Source organism: Hydra vulgaris, chromosome 15, assembly GCF_038396675.1.
Source record: "Hydra vulgaris chromosome 15, alternate assembly HydraT2T_AEP".
Taxonomy (NCBI): Eukaryota; Metazoa; Cnidaria; class Hydrozoa; order Anthoathecata; family Hydridae; genus Hydra; species Hydra vulgaris.
This window is the reverse complement of record NC_088934.1, coordinates 20,511,442-20,527,500: the sequence shown is the minus strand read 5'-3', so window position 1 is coordinate 20,527,500 and position 16,059 is coordinate 20,511,442. Positions and strand designations below refer to the sequence as shown.

General features: G+C 27.5%; 1 protein-coding gene across 3 annotated transcripts in view; it reads left to right on the top strand.

Moving 5' to 3' along the window:
* Nucleotides 1-16,059, top strand: part of LOC136072065 (rotatin-like) — a 101,755-nt gene that overhangs the window by 35,834 nt on the left and 49,862 nt on the right. For all 3 annotated transcript variants that reach the window (XM_065820179.1, XM_065820178.1, XM_065820177.1), the window contains 2 exons: nucleotides 10,136-10,357; nucleotides 10,636-10,761. In XM_065820179.1, coding sequence (XP_065676251.1) covers nucleotides 10,136-10,357; nucleotides 10,636-10,761 — 348 coding nt within the window. The remainder of the gene's footprint in view (nucleotides 1-10,135; nucleotides 10,358-10,635; nucleotides 10,762-16,059) is intronic.

Below are 16,059 nucleotides of genomic sequence, written 5' to 3'. Positions count from 1 at the left end.
TCGTGCGGTGTTAGTTTAATTACCAACTAGTAACTCCAATTATAAAACTTACAATCAACTTAATTTCCATTATTCCGTTAGATGTAAGGTTTTTTCTAATGCATTTCCCAAATATTATGTTCAATGTTTTAAAGTACTACTTAGAGGAATTAGCTTTCTTTAACTATTCCAGATCAGGTCAGGTTCAGGGTCATCACAATCACCTTGCTACTGGTATCGTGTAACCCAGTCCTACCTACCCCATGTCCTGCTACCTACTAGGATTTGTATTTTTAGGCCAAGGCATCATTTTCTATGTAACTATATTTTCTATGTAGACTGATAAATGTCTCTCCTACATAACCTGGTTCCAGACAAGTTTGGAAGTTTATATTCCCTCTTGTCAGTTCCAAGTCTAGCCTCATTTCAACATATTTCATGGTTTTCACCTTCTAACTCTAATCATTTTTTTCATCTTTCTCAAACAAACAAAAAACAACTCTCTTGAGAATACCTTTTTATTATTGCAAGAAATCAATGTAAAAAGGTGCTACGCTCCGACAATAAAGGTAAGTTGAACATTCTATCACTAATTCATGGATCTGATCTTATTACCCAAGAATAAGGCAGAACTATTCAAGTTACTAGATTAGAATTATTAGATTCAATAGTTGAATTAGAAAAAAAGTTCTTTACAAAGAACTTTTTTTCTTATTCAACTTTTGAATATAATGGTTATACTCTTTATGCCATTTCAGTTAAACAGATTAACCCTTTTGTTAGACATCAAAATCACTCCAGCTTCTGATGTTAAAGCCATTTCTCAAGTGCTTGACTGAATTTTCCTGTCTGCTTGTCTTCTCCATTAGCTTGCTTCATATGGTATATCTGGGAAAATTTTTGAGAATTATCAAATCCTTTGTTTCTAACCGCTTTATTAAAGTCATCCTTGTAAACCAACCCTCTTCTTCGTTTCAAGTAATTTCTGGGGTATCTAAAGGTTCTATCCTAAGTCCTGTATTATTTCTTTTCTACTTTAATGATCTTCTTGACAATCTTACATCTAAAGTGGCTCTATTTGCTGACAAGTAACTTCATACTCCTGTCTTGACAAAAAGTCTTCTCTTTTCGATCATTTAGAACAGACAGCCAATATTGAATCTGATCTCATTTCTGTAACAGCTTGGGACTTGTGGTAGCTTGTCATTTTTAACTCCAAAAAAACTCAGTTATTTACTGCAAACAATTATTTTAATATTAACAACATTTCGATATTAATGAATGGCAACCCTCTCACTGAGTCTTCTTAACATCTTTTTGGATTATCATTCACTACTGACCTCTCAATCAAAAAGTTATATACAATAGATTGCTAAATTAGCGTCTGCAAAGGTTGATTCTCTTTATTGTGCTTGCCATTTTCTTCATGCTGATTCCACTCTCTATCTCTACAAATCGCTTATTAGCCCCTCTATGTTATACTGTTGTTATACTTGGACTTGTTCTTCTAATGGTCTTTTTCTTCTATACAAGGTTGAAAAATCCATTGTAAGCGTAGTTGGACCCCTCTATCTATCCAAATACTATCATGGTCGCTAGTCAAAGGAGCTATCATCTCTAGTTCCATTAACCAAAACTTATTTTCTCTCGACTGGTCATTCAGCAAAGTCTCATTCTTTTACTGTATCTGCCCCTACATGCTCTAAAAACTTTTATTCGTCTAGTTTTTTTCTCGGCACTTCACCTTTAGAGCTCTCTTATATCTTCATGTTTTTTGACTCTCTATTCTATTTTTCAAGTAATTCCCTAACTTGTTGGGAGTGATTCAGAATTAAAAAAAAAAAAATTATAATTTTGGATTTTACTTTGAAGTCATATTTTGCGTAAATTTAATGTTTTATTTACTTTTTTGATAAACTCTGATGAAGCAAAGGCATCTAAAACAATTGATCTAAATGATTTCAGCAACAAATTTACCGTTAGTATAATTATAATTAACACAAAATATTGCCTTATTGAAGTTATAATGGAGTTATAAGGAATGGTCTATACAAATAACTAGTGTTTAAAATTTTGAAACAACTTTGTACTTAGATAAGTACTTGCTCTTTGAGGTTTCAGTCAGGTCACCCATCTACTGGTAACATGTAATCTAGTACAACCTGATTTACATATGTCAGATGAGATATTAGGGCTGGTGACTGCAACGTACTTAGGAAAAGGAAAACTCTGTTATAAAAACTTCTGTTTAATTATGGATAAGGTTAGGAGTAGAGAGCCTATATACTCAGAGAGCGGACATACGGAAAATGGCAGCCATGTTTATGCCAAATTAGCGTGTGACAAATGAATTTAAGTAAAAACAATTGTATAACCCAATATTTTAAAGAAAAATTTGTTTTGAAAATTTGAGTACTTTATGTTTTTCTTAGCAGTTTTTTAATAAAATTATTTATTAAACAAAAATTTATTTGGCAAATAAATAAATTCTTTAAAAAAAAACGTCAAAAAACTACTTGTAATTTATAAGTTACTTAACAAAAGTTTAGACCTGACAAAAGTTTTACAATTTTTTTTATTAATTAGTTTTAGTTGAATCTATTCTTTCAAAGCCAATGCTTGTATTATCATATCTTGCTGCCAAGTTCAAAATAATATTTTTACTTCATTTTTATTCCTTAAGGCTAAATATTACAGGTCTGAACTTTTTAAACCTGTTTTCAAGCTTTAATCAAAATTAATGAGAATTAGGATAAAAGCTGAACTTTTAATTTTTGTATCAGTTTTAATTTGCTCATCAATTGACTTTCTCTTAGAGTATAGAACTACCATTCTTTTAGGTAAAAAGTTATGCCAAAAAATGATCTGAATATTAATTCTATCTAAAAAAAAATGCAAAGTTTGTTTTATTAGCAGAAAATAAACTTCCCACATTATGCTGTTTGTATAATCAGCATTTACTCAATTTTTTAAAATATTGTGATTTAAAGCAAATTAGGAAAGTTCTTTAATTTACTTCAACTCTAGAAGTCATATATATTTAAAAAACTACATTAAAATGCATTATAAAATAGTAGTTTGGTCAGTATTACTCAAGATTAAACTTGTTGTTTTATCCAAATCTTTGAGTAAAACAATGTGCTCTTTTTTGTGTGGATTAGTGGACCTTACTGTTAACTAAGTCAAGAAAACACAATAAAAATCGATGGTCATTATTCGGTATAGTAACTGCACTTTTATAATGTAATGTTTTTAAAAGTTAAGCAAAACAAATAAGTTTCAAGTCATTTTTGTATTGAAAAGCTGTAGGAATTACTTGTTTTGTGAACGTACCAGTTATAAATATTTTTTTAGAAGTTTAGAATAAATCGCAATTTCATATTAAAAGTTTTTTTTTTCAAGAAGAATATTTGGTTGTTGACAAAATAACACCAGATGGAATAAGTTTCCACCTTAGTTTTCTACATAGGCTCAATACACATAATCGAATAGTACCTCTATAATTTCATTGAAAAAATGCTTTTGTTTTATTGTAAATATAGTGATTTTCTATACTAAAAGCCATAGTAAGGTTTTGTGATTCCATAAGTGTAAACCATTTATTAATAATTCAGTTAAATCAAGCAGTTGTGAGTATAGAATCATCTTTTTTTATTTGCAATAAATTTCAATCCACAACTTTTATTATAGTTCATTACAATATAATACTCTTGATACTCTTGTTTTGTTAAAATGTTTTTCATCAAGATGCTAAACTTATAAGTAAACATATTTAGAATGTCAACATGTGCAGGAATGTTAATCTATGACTAGTGATAGAAGTATATATATTTTTTGAACTCCAGCTGTAATTATGAAAGGCTTGTTACATGAGAGAGATGTTCTTGTATTCTTCAATAAATAAAGTACATTGCTAAAAAATCAATAAAACAACTTGAATCACATGGATGTTTATTTAAACTGGAAAAAGTATAACTTTAAGTGCAGCTTATGCTAAAAAATCTTCACATTGACTGGTTATTTGCACCTTTATAAACAGAACTTTCACTATAATAATATTTTACAGTTTATTTTCATCTCGTAGATATTCCTCTAAGCATAAAAACTAAAGTATGGTTAGCTTGGTCATAAATTATGACCTTATTATAGTATAATGTTAAGGTAATCTAACAGTTCCATAGTATGAGCTTGATATGTATCATAGTTACCACTTTCAGTTATTGACATGACATCAGTAGTTAAAGCACATTCTTTTTCATGAATTTTTATTACATTCACATCAGTTTTCATAAACTTTTACAAATATTTATCAAAAATTTAATAGCAAATTCACTCGCAGTTAGTTTTTTTTTGGCAAAAACATGGGGTCAAAAGCCATCAAAATCGAACATCCAATCAAAAACGATCACACGTATGTCCGCTCTCTGAGTATATAGGCTCTCTAGTTAGGAGGAGCTTATAAACATTGGATAATAATATTCAAAGGGTTAAGTATTTTTATCATGATAATACCACTCATCTTCAATTAGTGTTATCATAATAAAAATACTTAACCCTTATCTGCAAAACAGATTAAAGCTGGAAAGATATATAATTGAAAAAAATTGCTCCAACCTTTTCATAATGTTATTTATATTCGAAGTTTGAAACAAAAATATATGTGTGTGTATATATATATATATATATATATATATATATATATATATATATATATATATATATATATATATATACATGTATATACATATATATGTAATATAAATATATGTGTATATTACATATATGTGTATATATGTATTATATGTATACAGTGTCTCAAAAAATTAGTGCTGTATTTTTGTAAATTTAGATTTTTTTGGTAAACTCAAGATTAATAAAAATAAAAGAACATGTTTTTAAGTAGATTTTCTTTATTTTAATGTAAAATATGAATCACAAAATTTTTAGCCTTAAAATAAAGGAACTTAGGTTGTTTTTTTATTGTCAAAAAAATATTCGACGAAACACATTATTTGTTTCAAAATTAATTATTATATAACAAAACAACTATTTTAATACTTAGTTGGGCCTCCCTTTGTTTGGATTACAGCTTCTTGACGTCTAGGCATTGATTAGACTAAAAATTTTGTTTGTTCTAGCTGAATCTTTTTCCAGGCTTCTACAATTGCCACTTTGAGGTTATCTTTTTTGGAAAATGACGGATCTCCAATTTTTAGGTCTAAAATTTCCCACAAATGTTCAATGGGATTAAGGTCCAGTATTGTGCGGACCATTCCAAGACCTCAACATTATTTTCAGCAAACCACTTCTTGGTTTTAGTGGCACTATGCTTGGGATTATTATCTTGCTGAAATATAAATCCCAGATCCAAGCCGAAGTTTTCGAGCAGACGACTTCAAATTTTACTTTAATATGTTTCTGTATTGCACCTTATCCAATATAGTATCAATAAATTGGAGTTTTCCGATACCCTTCCAAACCATTGAACCCCATACCATCACGTTACCGCCACCATAATTGAGAGTTTCTCTCACACAGCCTAATTTTTAGGCTTCTCCGGCTTTTCTGTAATAAAAATTTTCAAAAAAATATTTCGACTTGTGTGTAATAAACCATATTTGAGTAAGAAACACATGAAAAGAAGATTGGAGTTTGCTAAGAAGTTCAAAAACACGCCGTTAAGTTTCTGGAAAAAGATTCTGTGGGGCGACGAATCGAAATTTAAGTTAAAGTCATCTGATGGAGCCCAAAAAGTTTGGAGAAAAGCCGGAGAAGCCTACAAATGTGTGAGAGGAACTCTCAATTATGTGATGATATGGGGTTCAATGGTTTGGAAGAGTATCGGAAAACTCCAATTTATTGATACTATATTGGATAAGGTGCAATACAGAAACATTAAAGTAAAATTAGAAGTCATCTGCTCGAAAACTTCGGCTTGGATCTGGGATTTATATTTCAGCATATAAACATTGGCATAAACACTAGAAAACAAGGTGAACTAAACAATTTGTTTATGAACTAAAAATATATAAAAATATATAATATATAAAAGATATATATATACATACATATACATATACTGTATATGTATGTATATATATATCTTTTATATATACTGTTACAAAGATGTTCCGTAAGATGTTACACAACTGTTTATATATAACATTACTGAATCATATTCAACTGTTGCGTGGTTTATAATGCTTCATGGTAACATGTATTGGAATATAAAACTTTAAACTGAACTCTCGCTATATTATTATAAAATATAATTGTTACACAATAATTAATACAATTGTTAGTCTCCAACAACCAGGATTATTCATCCCGTAGTGACTGGTAACTCTCTTTAGGCTGATTGTCGACAACTCCCTCTTAACATCAGAGGTGTAACGGATATGGTTTTTTGTGTATCCGGCCAGATACGGATATGCCGGATATTTATTTTTATATCCGGCTGGATATGCCGCTATTATGCTGATATTGAATATCATTATTTGCCTAATCAGAATAGAATTGAGTAAAAAGGTTCATTTTTAGTGAGTTGTTTTGTATACAATATCATTTAGAGTGACAATAGGCATACTCAATGACAGATTAAAGGGTGCAGCTTTCCCCGGCCTTCTAAAATTGGGACTCAGTAGGGCACCCAACTTTTTTAATATATGTTATTACAGTTGCGGGTCTTATCTAGCCTTTCGTAAATTATGTCCCTTTAATTGTTTCATTGAATTATTATTATCTAAACTTTTTAAGCTAAATTTCTAATATTTTTAACTGTCATATACATACTTTCATATTATGAATATATATATATATATACATATATATATAAAATATATAAAGGTATATATATTATATATACATTGCAGATAAGAAAAAAACTTGTTTAAAAAAATGCAAATGTAGCAAAGTATGTTTCTTTGAATAAAATACATACTTTGCTACATTTGCAAAAATAATAAAAATATTACACTGAATTTCTTAAATGCATAAAAGAATTTCGAGGAATTTATACTTCTACATAATTGGAATTTTGAAATTAAAACGTTTCTTTGAATGAATATTTTGAAATCATTTTTCGAAACAACAAATTTTTATTACATTTTATTATCTTCAGATTGAGTTTTGCAAGAAGTTTTCATTCATTATTTTTAAACTAACGTTTTATTTGTTCTGTAATAAAAGAATAGTGTATACGATATAATGTTATTATCTATAGTATAGATAATAACGTTGTATCGAAATTATCATTTATTATTATAGATTCTATATCAACAAATATTTTGGTATCAAATGTGTTTATTTTAGTTAAATATTTAATATCAATTGTGAATACGTATAGTTTTACATTTCAGGAAAATTTAACAATGAGGAGCTTTATCTGGTCATTATATAAAATAAATGACGCAAGTGATGCGTATGCAACCTGTAATATCTGTAAAAAAACAATTAAACGTGGAACTAAGGAGGCTGGGCAAAAGTGTTTTAGTAGGACACCTCTGCATAACCATATTAAAATAAATCATCCAAAAGAATATCGTAAAGAGAGAAATAAAAGTGAACAGAAAAGAACAGCTCAGCTCACACCGGCAGTTTTCTCAACTGGTACAACAGAAAGTGAGGAAATCGCTTGTGAAACTTCTAAGCAGACTTCAATAGATGAGTATTTAAAGTCAAAAAAAGTATGGAACATTGATGATTCTAGATCCCAAGCTATTCATCGTAAAATTGGGTTAATGATGGCCTTAGACAACCAGCCGTTTACTTTAGTTGAAGATACAGGTTTCAATAATTTAATAAATCATCTAGAACCTAGATATTCCTTACCAAGTAGAATATATTTTTCCCAAACAATAACTCCTAAACTTTACATGGAATTAAATAATAAAATTTCTATTAAGTTAAAAAAAGCAAACCACATAAGCTTTTCTTCAGATATATGGACATGCCCGATATCTCACGAATCATTTATTTCATTGTCAGGCCACTGAATTGATAAAGATTTTAACAGAATTGATGTGGTATTACATGCTTCTCATTTTTCTGAAAGCCATACAGGAGTAAACATATCTGAAAAGTTAGAAAGTATGTGTGATAGCTGGAAAATTCAAGTTGAAAGACGACACCTTCTTGTAAGAGATGGTGCTAGCAATATCTAGCACCATCTCTTACAAGAAGATGTCGTCTTTCAATATAATTAGGTTAAAGGGAGTAATCTAGCCAAAATTCCATCAATCCATTGTACCATTCATTTACTTTATTGTTCAATTAGTTGTTTCAGATTCAATCATGAGTGGAAATATTGTAATTGATGTCCTTGCAAAATGTTGTCGACTTGTAACTCATTTCAATCATTCGTCCCTAGCATGTAGCAATTTTAAGAAAATTCAGCAACAACAAAATCTTGACAATCTTTGTCTTGTTCAAGATGTCCCAACAAGATGGAGCAGCAATTATTTGATGCTTGAAAGATTAAGCAAATTAAAAATTCCAGTTCAACTATACTTAGCAGAACGTTCTGACTTAATGACTTTTTCTACTTTTGAATGGACACTTATATCAAGCATTATTAAACTGCTAAAACCTTTTTTCCAATTAAATCAGGAAATGAGTTCAGAAATAACAACTTTGTCCTCTGTTATTCCAAATATATGCACATTAAATAAATATATGTCCAAATGTCAAGTTGATTTAAGTATTCAAAAAACTCAGGGTCAACTTAAAACTTCTTTAAAAAATCAATTTTTTGCAAAAGCAAACAATGTAAAGTCTTTGCACATCACGAAAAATAGATGCTATGTTATGGCTACATCAATAGATCCAAGATATAAGTTTTCTTTTTTTGATGATGATACCAAAAAACAGGCTAAGTATTGGTTAATAAATGATGTTTTATGCTTTGAAAAAACAATAGTTTGTTCAGAAGAAGTAGATTTTCATGTAAATGAATCACCACAATTAAAGTTTTCAGTAAATACTGAAAAAGAAGAAGACCCACCTGAATCGTGTTTTAAAGAGATTATAAATGCTACATCTGAAAAAATGATACCTTCCAAATAAGGAAAAGTAGAAAAAAAATCGAATGAGATTTTGATTAGAAAAGAAATAAAAAAATTTATTTCTGAACCACTGGTAGACAGAAAATGCTGTCCATTGAAGGCTTGGACGCAAGAAGAACGGTTTCCTCTATTAAAAGAAATTGCTTTAAAACACCTATGCACTCCAGCATCATCCGTATTTTCAGAAAGAATGTTCTCAGAATATGGTAACATCTATGAGAAAAAAAGATCTAGAATATTACCTAAAACAGGAGAAATGCTTTTATTTATTCATCACAATGGTAGGAAAATAGATTAACTCTTTTATTTGCATTTACTCATTTGAAATTAGTTATTTGTTGAAATTTTGTTTGTTATTTTCTGTATGTATTTTTTCTTTCTTATGTAATATAAGACTTGTTGCTTCATAAAATTTGTTAATTGGAGTTACGAGCCATCCATAAAGTATGTAGACACGCATGGAGTGTGGGAATACCAAAATATCATATCCGGCCATATCCGGCCGGATAAATAATATACCCGGCCGGATACCAAATACCGGATTATCCGGCATTTTGTTCGGATAATCTGGCCGGATATCATATCCGTTACACCTCTACTTAACATTCACTAACCCACGTTTTTATATGTTTTTCAGACGCTAGACGCGTTTTAGTTCATAAACAAATTGTTTAGTTCACTTTGTTTTCTAGTGTTTATGTCAAATGTTTATATGGTTTGATTAACTCAAGTGTTCCTTTTGAATGGTTTGTTTGCAACCTTTGTAACAATTCTTCTATATTCTTTTATATATATATATATATTTTTTATAGGGATATCAAATTGCTCTGTTCTATAGTTCAATTACCGATTCTCTTATAAATAAAAGTTTTATTCAATGTATAAAATGAAAGAATATGAAACCTGGAATATAAAAAATACAAAAATCATTATCATTATATTATTATTATTATTATTATTGTTATTATCATCATTTTCTCATTTTCTCATTTTCATTATCTCAATTTCTCATTTTGATTGTTATTATTATTATTTCTATTTTTGCTGTTTTTAGAAATTAAAGTAAACTTTTTTTTTTTGGGGGGGTTTATTAGATTTACAATGAAAGACTATTTGAAGTTATGTTCCTTATTTTACCTGGATTGTTTCTTCATGCAAAAAAAAGTTTTATTGAAGAAGTTGTAAACCTTTGCAGTATTTCTTATTTAAAAAAAAACTTGAAAAAAAAATCAGTTAAATTGTTTAATTTAATAATTAATTACAAAGATGAAACTGTCAGAGAGATATTATATACATCAACCATAGCAGTTTTAAAGGTATCATGTTTAAAGGCATTATTTATACAAACTATTTAATACTAAAATTTATATATTTTATTTATTAAAACTTATAGTTATAAGTATATTAGATTTAAAATTTTAAAAATTATTGTTATTGACAGTTATTTATTTTTCAAAAATAAATTTTTATAATTGTTACTTTATCATTTCTTTAATTAGTATTGGAATAGAGATTCTTGAATAAATTAATCTTAATTCAATGTTTTTCATGAGATATTTCAATTAGATTAAGTATATGTTAACTTTTTTTTAAGAAATCAATGTCTGTTTCTTTGGTGTGTGAACCTCTTTCAACATTGTATCAACATGCTATGTTTCTTATTCGCAAAAATGTATTTTCAATAATCATCTGTGAAGATATTCACCATGACAACCAAAAGGTATTTGTGTATCTCTCTCTCTCTCTCTCTCTCTCTCTCTCTCTCTCTCTCTCTATATATATATATATATATATATATATATATATATATATATATATATATATATATATATATATATATATATAAACCCTCGGAATTAGGGTCGGCATTCGGCAATGCTGACCTAACTGCCGACCTGAAAGTATTTGAGATCGGCGAAAAATTGCTGATCTCGTTTCTATGTTTTATGATTAGACCTTTGTATCAAATAATTTTTGCCAGCCTGATGCCGAACTCAAAAAGATTGAGGTTGGTAAATTATTGCCGACCTTATTTTTCGTAATTCCGAAGGTGATATATATATATATATATATATATATATATATATATATATATATATATATATATATATATATATATATATATATATATATATATATATATATATACAAGGGTGTCCCAAAAAACAACATTTAAAAAAAATTTATGGTGCCACCCTCTAAATATGTTCAATATGATAAAATAATACTGGTTTTGAAAAATTTTTGAATAAAATAATTTATATTTATTGAACATAAAACTATTTCCTAATGTTATCAAAACAAAAATCTTCAAAAGTGTTATGTTAGGTCTCAAATAAAGCGAAAATATATAAAATTTCAAAAATAATAATTGTATTATAAAAAACTTATTGAAAAAAAAAAATTGTCAAAAAAATTGGTAAAAATGCACTTTTTTCTTTTTTGAGTTAATAAGTGTCATTTTTTATGCTGTATAATCTAAGAAATTTTTATATAATATTGTTATCTTTTTCTGAAATTTTCATATGATTTTGCTTCATTTGAGACCCAACATGAAACAGTTTTGAATAATTTTTTTTTGATAATATTAGGAACATGTTGTATTTTAAGGGTCTTGAGGGACCCCTAAAAATATTTTTTATTCAAAAAAGTTTTAAAACCAGTGTTTTTTTATCATACAAAACACATTAAGGGGGTGGCAGCATATATTTTTCAAAAATGCTTTTTGGGACACCCTAATATTATATATATATTATATAATATTATACCGGGCTCAAATTAACGCAAAAAAATCTTATTGCAAAAAAAAATTTAAATTTGTGTAATGTAAGTTAAAACTACATGCGCTTACTGGTTTTTGTTGCATACAAAATGAACAATTACGTTTTTACATAATTCGTATTTGGTAATATTTTTGTTTTATTAATCAAATGGTTTGTCATCCATAAAGTCACCCTATATTTGTTAATTTTTAACCTCTTCTCTTATGTCGCAAGCAATCACAAATCACAAGCACCCCTTTCCCTCAAAACTGTGATAGCAGTTTTTATGTCAAAATTATTTTAAAAGATTTAAATGTAAATTCTACAAGGATTTACATTTAAATCTTATGCTTATTGCCTTATATTTATTAGGTTACATTTTAGAAATTCAACCTAATGAAAATAAGGCAATAAGCATAAACATAAGAAGCATAAGTAAAATTTTTGACTAATTAAAATATTTTTTTATTAAAAATAAGTAATAATAAAGTTGTCATACTGAAGTAACTTTTTGAAATTGCTCTTGGTCATGCCGAAAAAGCTGTTTTCGATTTGATAACTTTCATAAAATATATGAAAAATCACTCAGGAAGAGTGCCGCCAGTTTTTTAAAATTGCCTTTGTTAATTACTTTTGATGAATGAGTTCAATACTTTTGGAATTTTTTTTTTATGTAACTCTAAAAAATCCAACTCTGAATATAAAAAATCCACGATAATAATTGCTCTGTGACATAAGTGATGTAATGTTAAATATATAGTATCAAAATAACAAGTGTATTTTTCTTAGCCACCTCTGATGAATTTATAAATATTTTGTTTAAATGGTATAAAATTCTCAACATCTTGTAAAAATTTCCAATACAACCTGCTTTACTGATTTGCAGAAATCTGACCTAAAAGTTGGAACAATTTTTTACTGTGTTTTCTGCGTAACATAAGTTAAGTGGCATTTTCAGTAATAAATTCGCCCTTTTTTTTGGCTAGACTCAAAACTTTTTAGATTATTTTATTCTTTAGACTAACAGCTTTCATACAAAATAGATAAAAGTTTAATTTACAGTTAAAATAGGCAAATATTTGATAAAGTTGTTGCACATGTGACATAAGTTAAAATTGGAATTGCCCATATGCTTAAATTATTTTTTTAGAAAAAATTTCTCTGAACAAAAGTAAAATGATTTATTAATTTTAATTGTATTTTTTTATAATTTAATTTTTAATCACTTTTGCAAACACTGGTTTAACATTTGCAATAATATATTTTTACTTTTAAAACTATTTTCAAGAAACAAAATATAATAATCTATTCAAAACATTTAAGATTTAAATAAAACTTCCTCACTTGAACTAAGTCTGATATAGATACTGTAGCTAGATATACATTTAACTTCCAGCAGTGGTTCTCGCTATGCTGGTTATTACGGACTGGATATTACGAACACTGCTGAGTTAAATTTATAATTATTAAACGTTAAAATTCTTTTAAATTTTTCCAATTTTTTTTTCAATTTCAAATTTCAATCACAAAATTATTTGAGTTGGAGAATTTTAGAAGACTAAAATTATTTTGTTCATCTGTACATCCAAAAGAATTTTTTTGGCACAATTGGAATCAGTATCAGCATCGGCCTTTTTTTTTATTAATTTACCAATTTTCCAACTAATGACATTTTAATATTTTTATCCTGCATTATGATAATAATAAAATAATTAAATAAATCAAACTTTAAGTTTTACTTAGAATTTTTTGAGAAATTGTTTATATTGACTTTGTTTAAAGGCAAATTTGTTTATTCTTAAGATGATGTTTATTACCATTATTACCATAATGTTGTTTTTAGAATAATTTTATTTTGTGTTGTTCTATTGTTATACTTAAAAGCAACCTATTTAAGCATTGTTATCTATATCTACTCAAGTATAACCTATATTTTTATATGGTTGTTGTTTAGATATCTAAATTGCCAATAAATTAATAAAGTTACTGATACTTAAGTTAAAGTTACAGATACTTAAGTTACACAAACTACTTATTTTAATGCCATTTTTTTTTTTTTTAATTGAAATAAAAAGCGCTCCTCTAAAATTGTATTTATTTTTTGAAAGTTTTCTTTTCATATTAAAAAACGTTTAAAAAATTTTACATTTTTTTAACTGAGTTTTTCTATTATCTTTTAAAATAATGGTTTGGCTCTGATTTGGGAAGGCTCTGATTTGGGAATGTTTTTATTTTTTTTTTAATAGTTACTACATCTGATAGCGGAGTGTTACTACATTGCCTATCTTATAGCCTGCTGCTACAAGGGAGTGCTGCTACATCAACTATCTTATAGCCTGCTACTACAAGGGATTGTTGGCACATTGACTATCTTATAACCTGCTGCTACAAGGGAGTGCCGCTACATCAACTAAGGGTTTAGTTGGGGCAGGCAAAACTTTTTTGCCTGCTATAACCAAACCCTTAGTTGGGTCTATCAAATAATAAAAAAAACTTAAAATGAAAAAAAAATTATATATATATATAAAAAATTAAAAATATATATGTGTGTGTGTGTGTGTGTGTATGTGTGTGTGTATATATATATATATATATATATATATATATATATATATATATATATATATATATATATATATATATATATATATATATATATCAGTCTTCTCCATTTGAAATTAAATGCCAGCGCACAAAAAAGTGCTGGCAGGATGGTCATTTTTAAGTTAGCCTGCCCGATTTAAAAAACTCATTTTTTTCTGCTATTTAAATTGAAATAAAAAGTGAAAAGAATGCTTTGAATAAATACTAGATAAAAGAATAAGAAACTGGTAAAAAAAGGCCACATTTCGTAAAAGTTGGACAAATGAAAAAAATTTTTTTTTGCAATTTAAAAAAAAAGAAGCTTTTATTTTATTATATTGCTAAAGTTTTTGCGGGCGTTTATGCGAGCATGAAAAAACTTGAGTGCAAAAGCACTGGCTAAAGAGATAAGACTGATATATATATATTTATTTATTTATATATATATATATATACACTCTTGCTTGGTCGTTTTTAATTTTTTTAATTAGTTTTATTAATTTTATTAGTTTCCTCAATTAAATTCATCTTTTTTAGTTTTGACATAATCTGTACTTAATTTTGTCTTGCTAGATGCAATAGAGTAGTTAAGTGCCGTTTTTTACCACATCGGGTAAGTTTATGATCTTTACTATCCATTAGGTTTAAGGGCACTGTTATAATAAGGAGTGGTTCAATTATGTACTTCTTTAATTGAAGAAATATTGCTTATATGGTTAGATATCATTGTGGGAATTGACTTATAAATATTTGGAGGATGATTTGAACTAATAATAATATATAATGGATTGTCACTTGGTTTTTTATACAGCTGAAAAGAATTGTTAAACAGGTTGAGCAATATGTCAAGGAAGTTAACAGTTTTTAAATAAGTATTTTATTGTTATATTTAGCTTGAATTTTTATTTAAAAAGAATGATGGGATTTTTCTTCATTATTTCTGATTGCAGTCAAGTAATATTATGGAAACAGCAAAGTTCGTCATCTCTATAAAAACTGTTGGTTTTTAATTCGTATTCTTTGCTAATGGTAGATAAAATAAGAAGTCCTACCAGTTCACATAACTCAGCTTTTGATTTTTTTAACCCACATACTATTTCTTGTAAAAAGTAAGGATTTTCATGAACAGTAAATAATGTCAATTGTCTTATCTGAAATTTGAGTACAATTTTTAACGTGAATTAAGGAATTCTGAATAAGTTGTTTAAAAATGGAAGGATAAAATATCATATTGTACAAAAATACAGTTTTTTGTCATTGATATTATGGAACCATTTAAAATGTCATTTTTGCTATGCCATTGATGCACATGGATAGCATTTCTAACTTTTTTATTAATACTATCTAGTAAAATTTTGCTGACTTATCCTAGCTCAGGCTTAGCAGAGTTGAATAATCGCCTCTGAGAGTCAACTACATTTATGAAAAATATATGCTTCCATCCCCTTAATGTGTTCTATATAATAAAAAAAACACTGGTTTTGAAAATTTTTTGAATAAAAAATATTTTTAGGGGTCCCTCAAGACCCTTAAACATACAATATGTTCCTAATATTATCACAAAAAAAATTATTCACAATCAAATTCTCTTTTTTGCTCTTTAATGGGAATAAATGCTGTAGCAAAGACATTCTAATTGATCATCAATACTCAAAATTGTTGCTATTATTTTA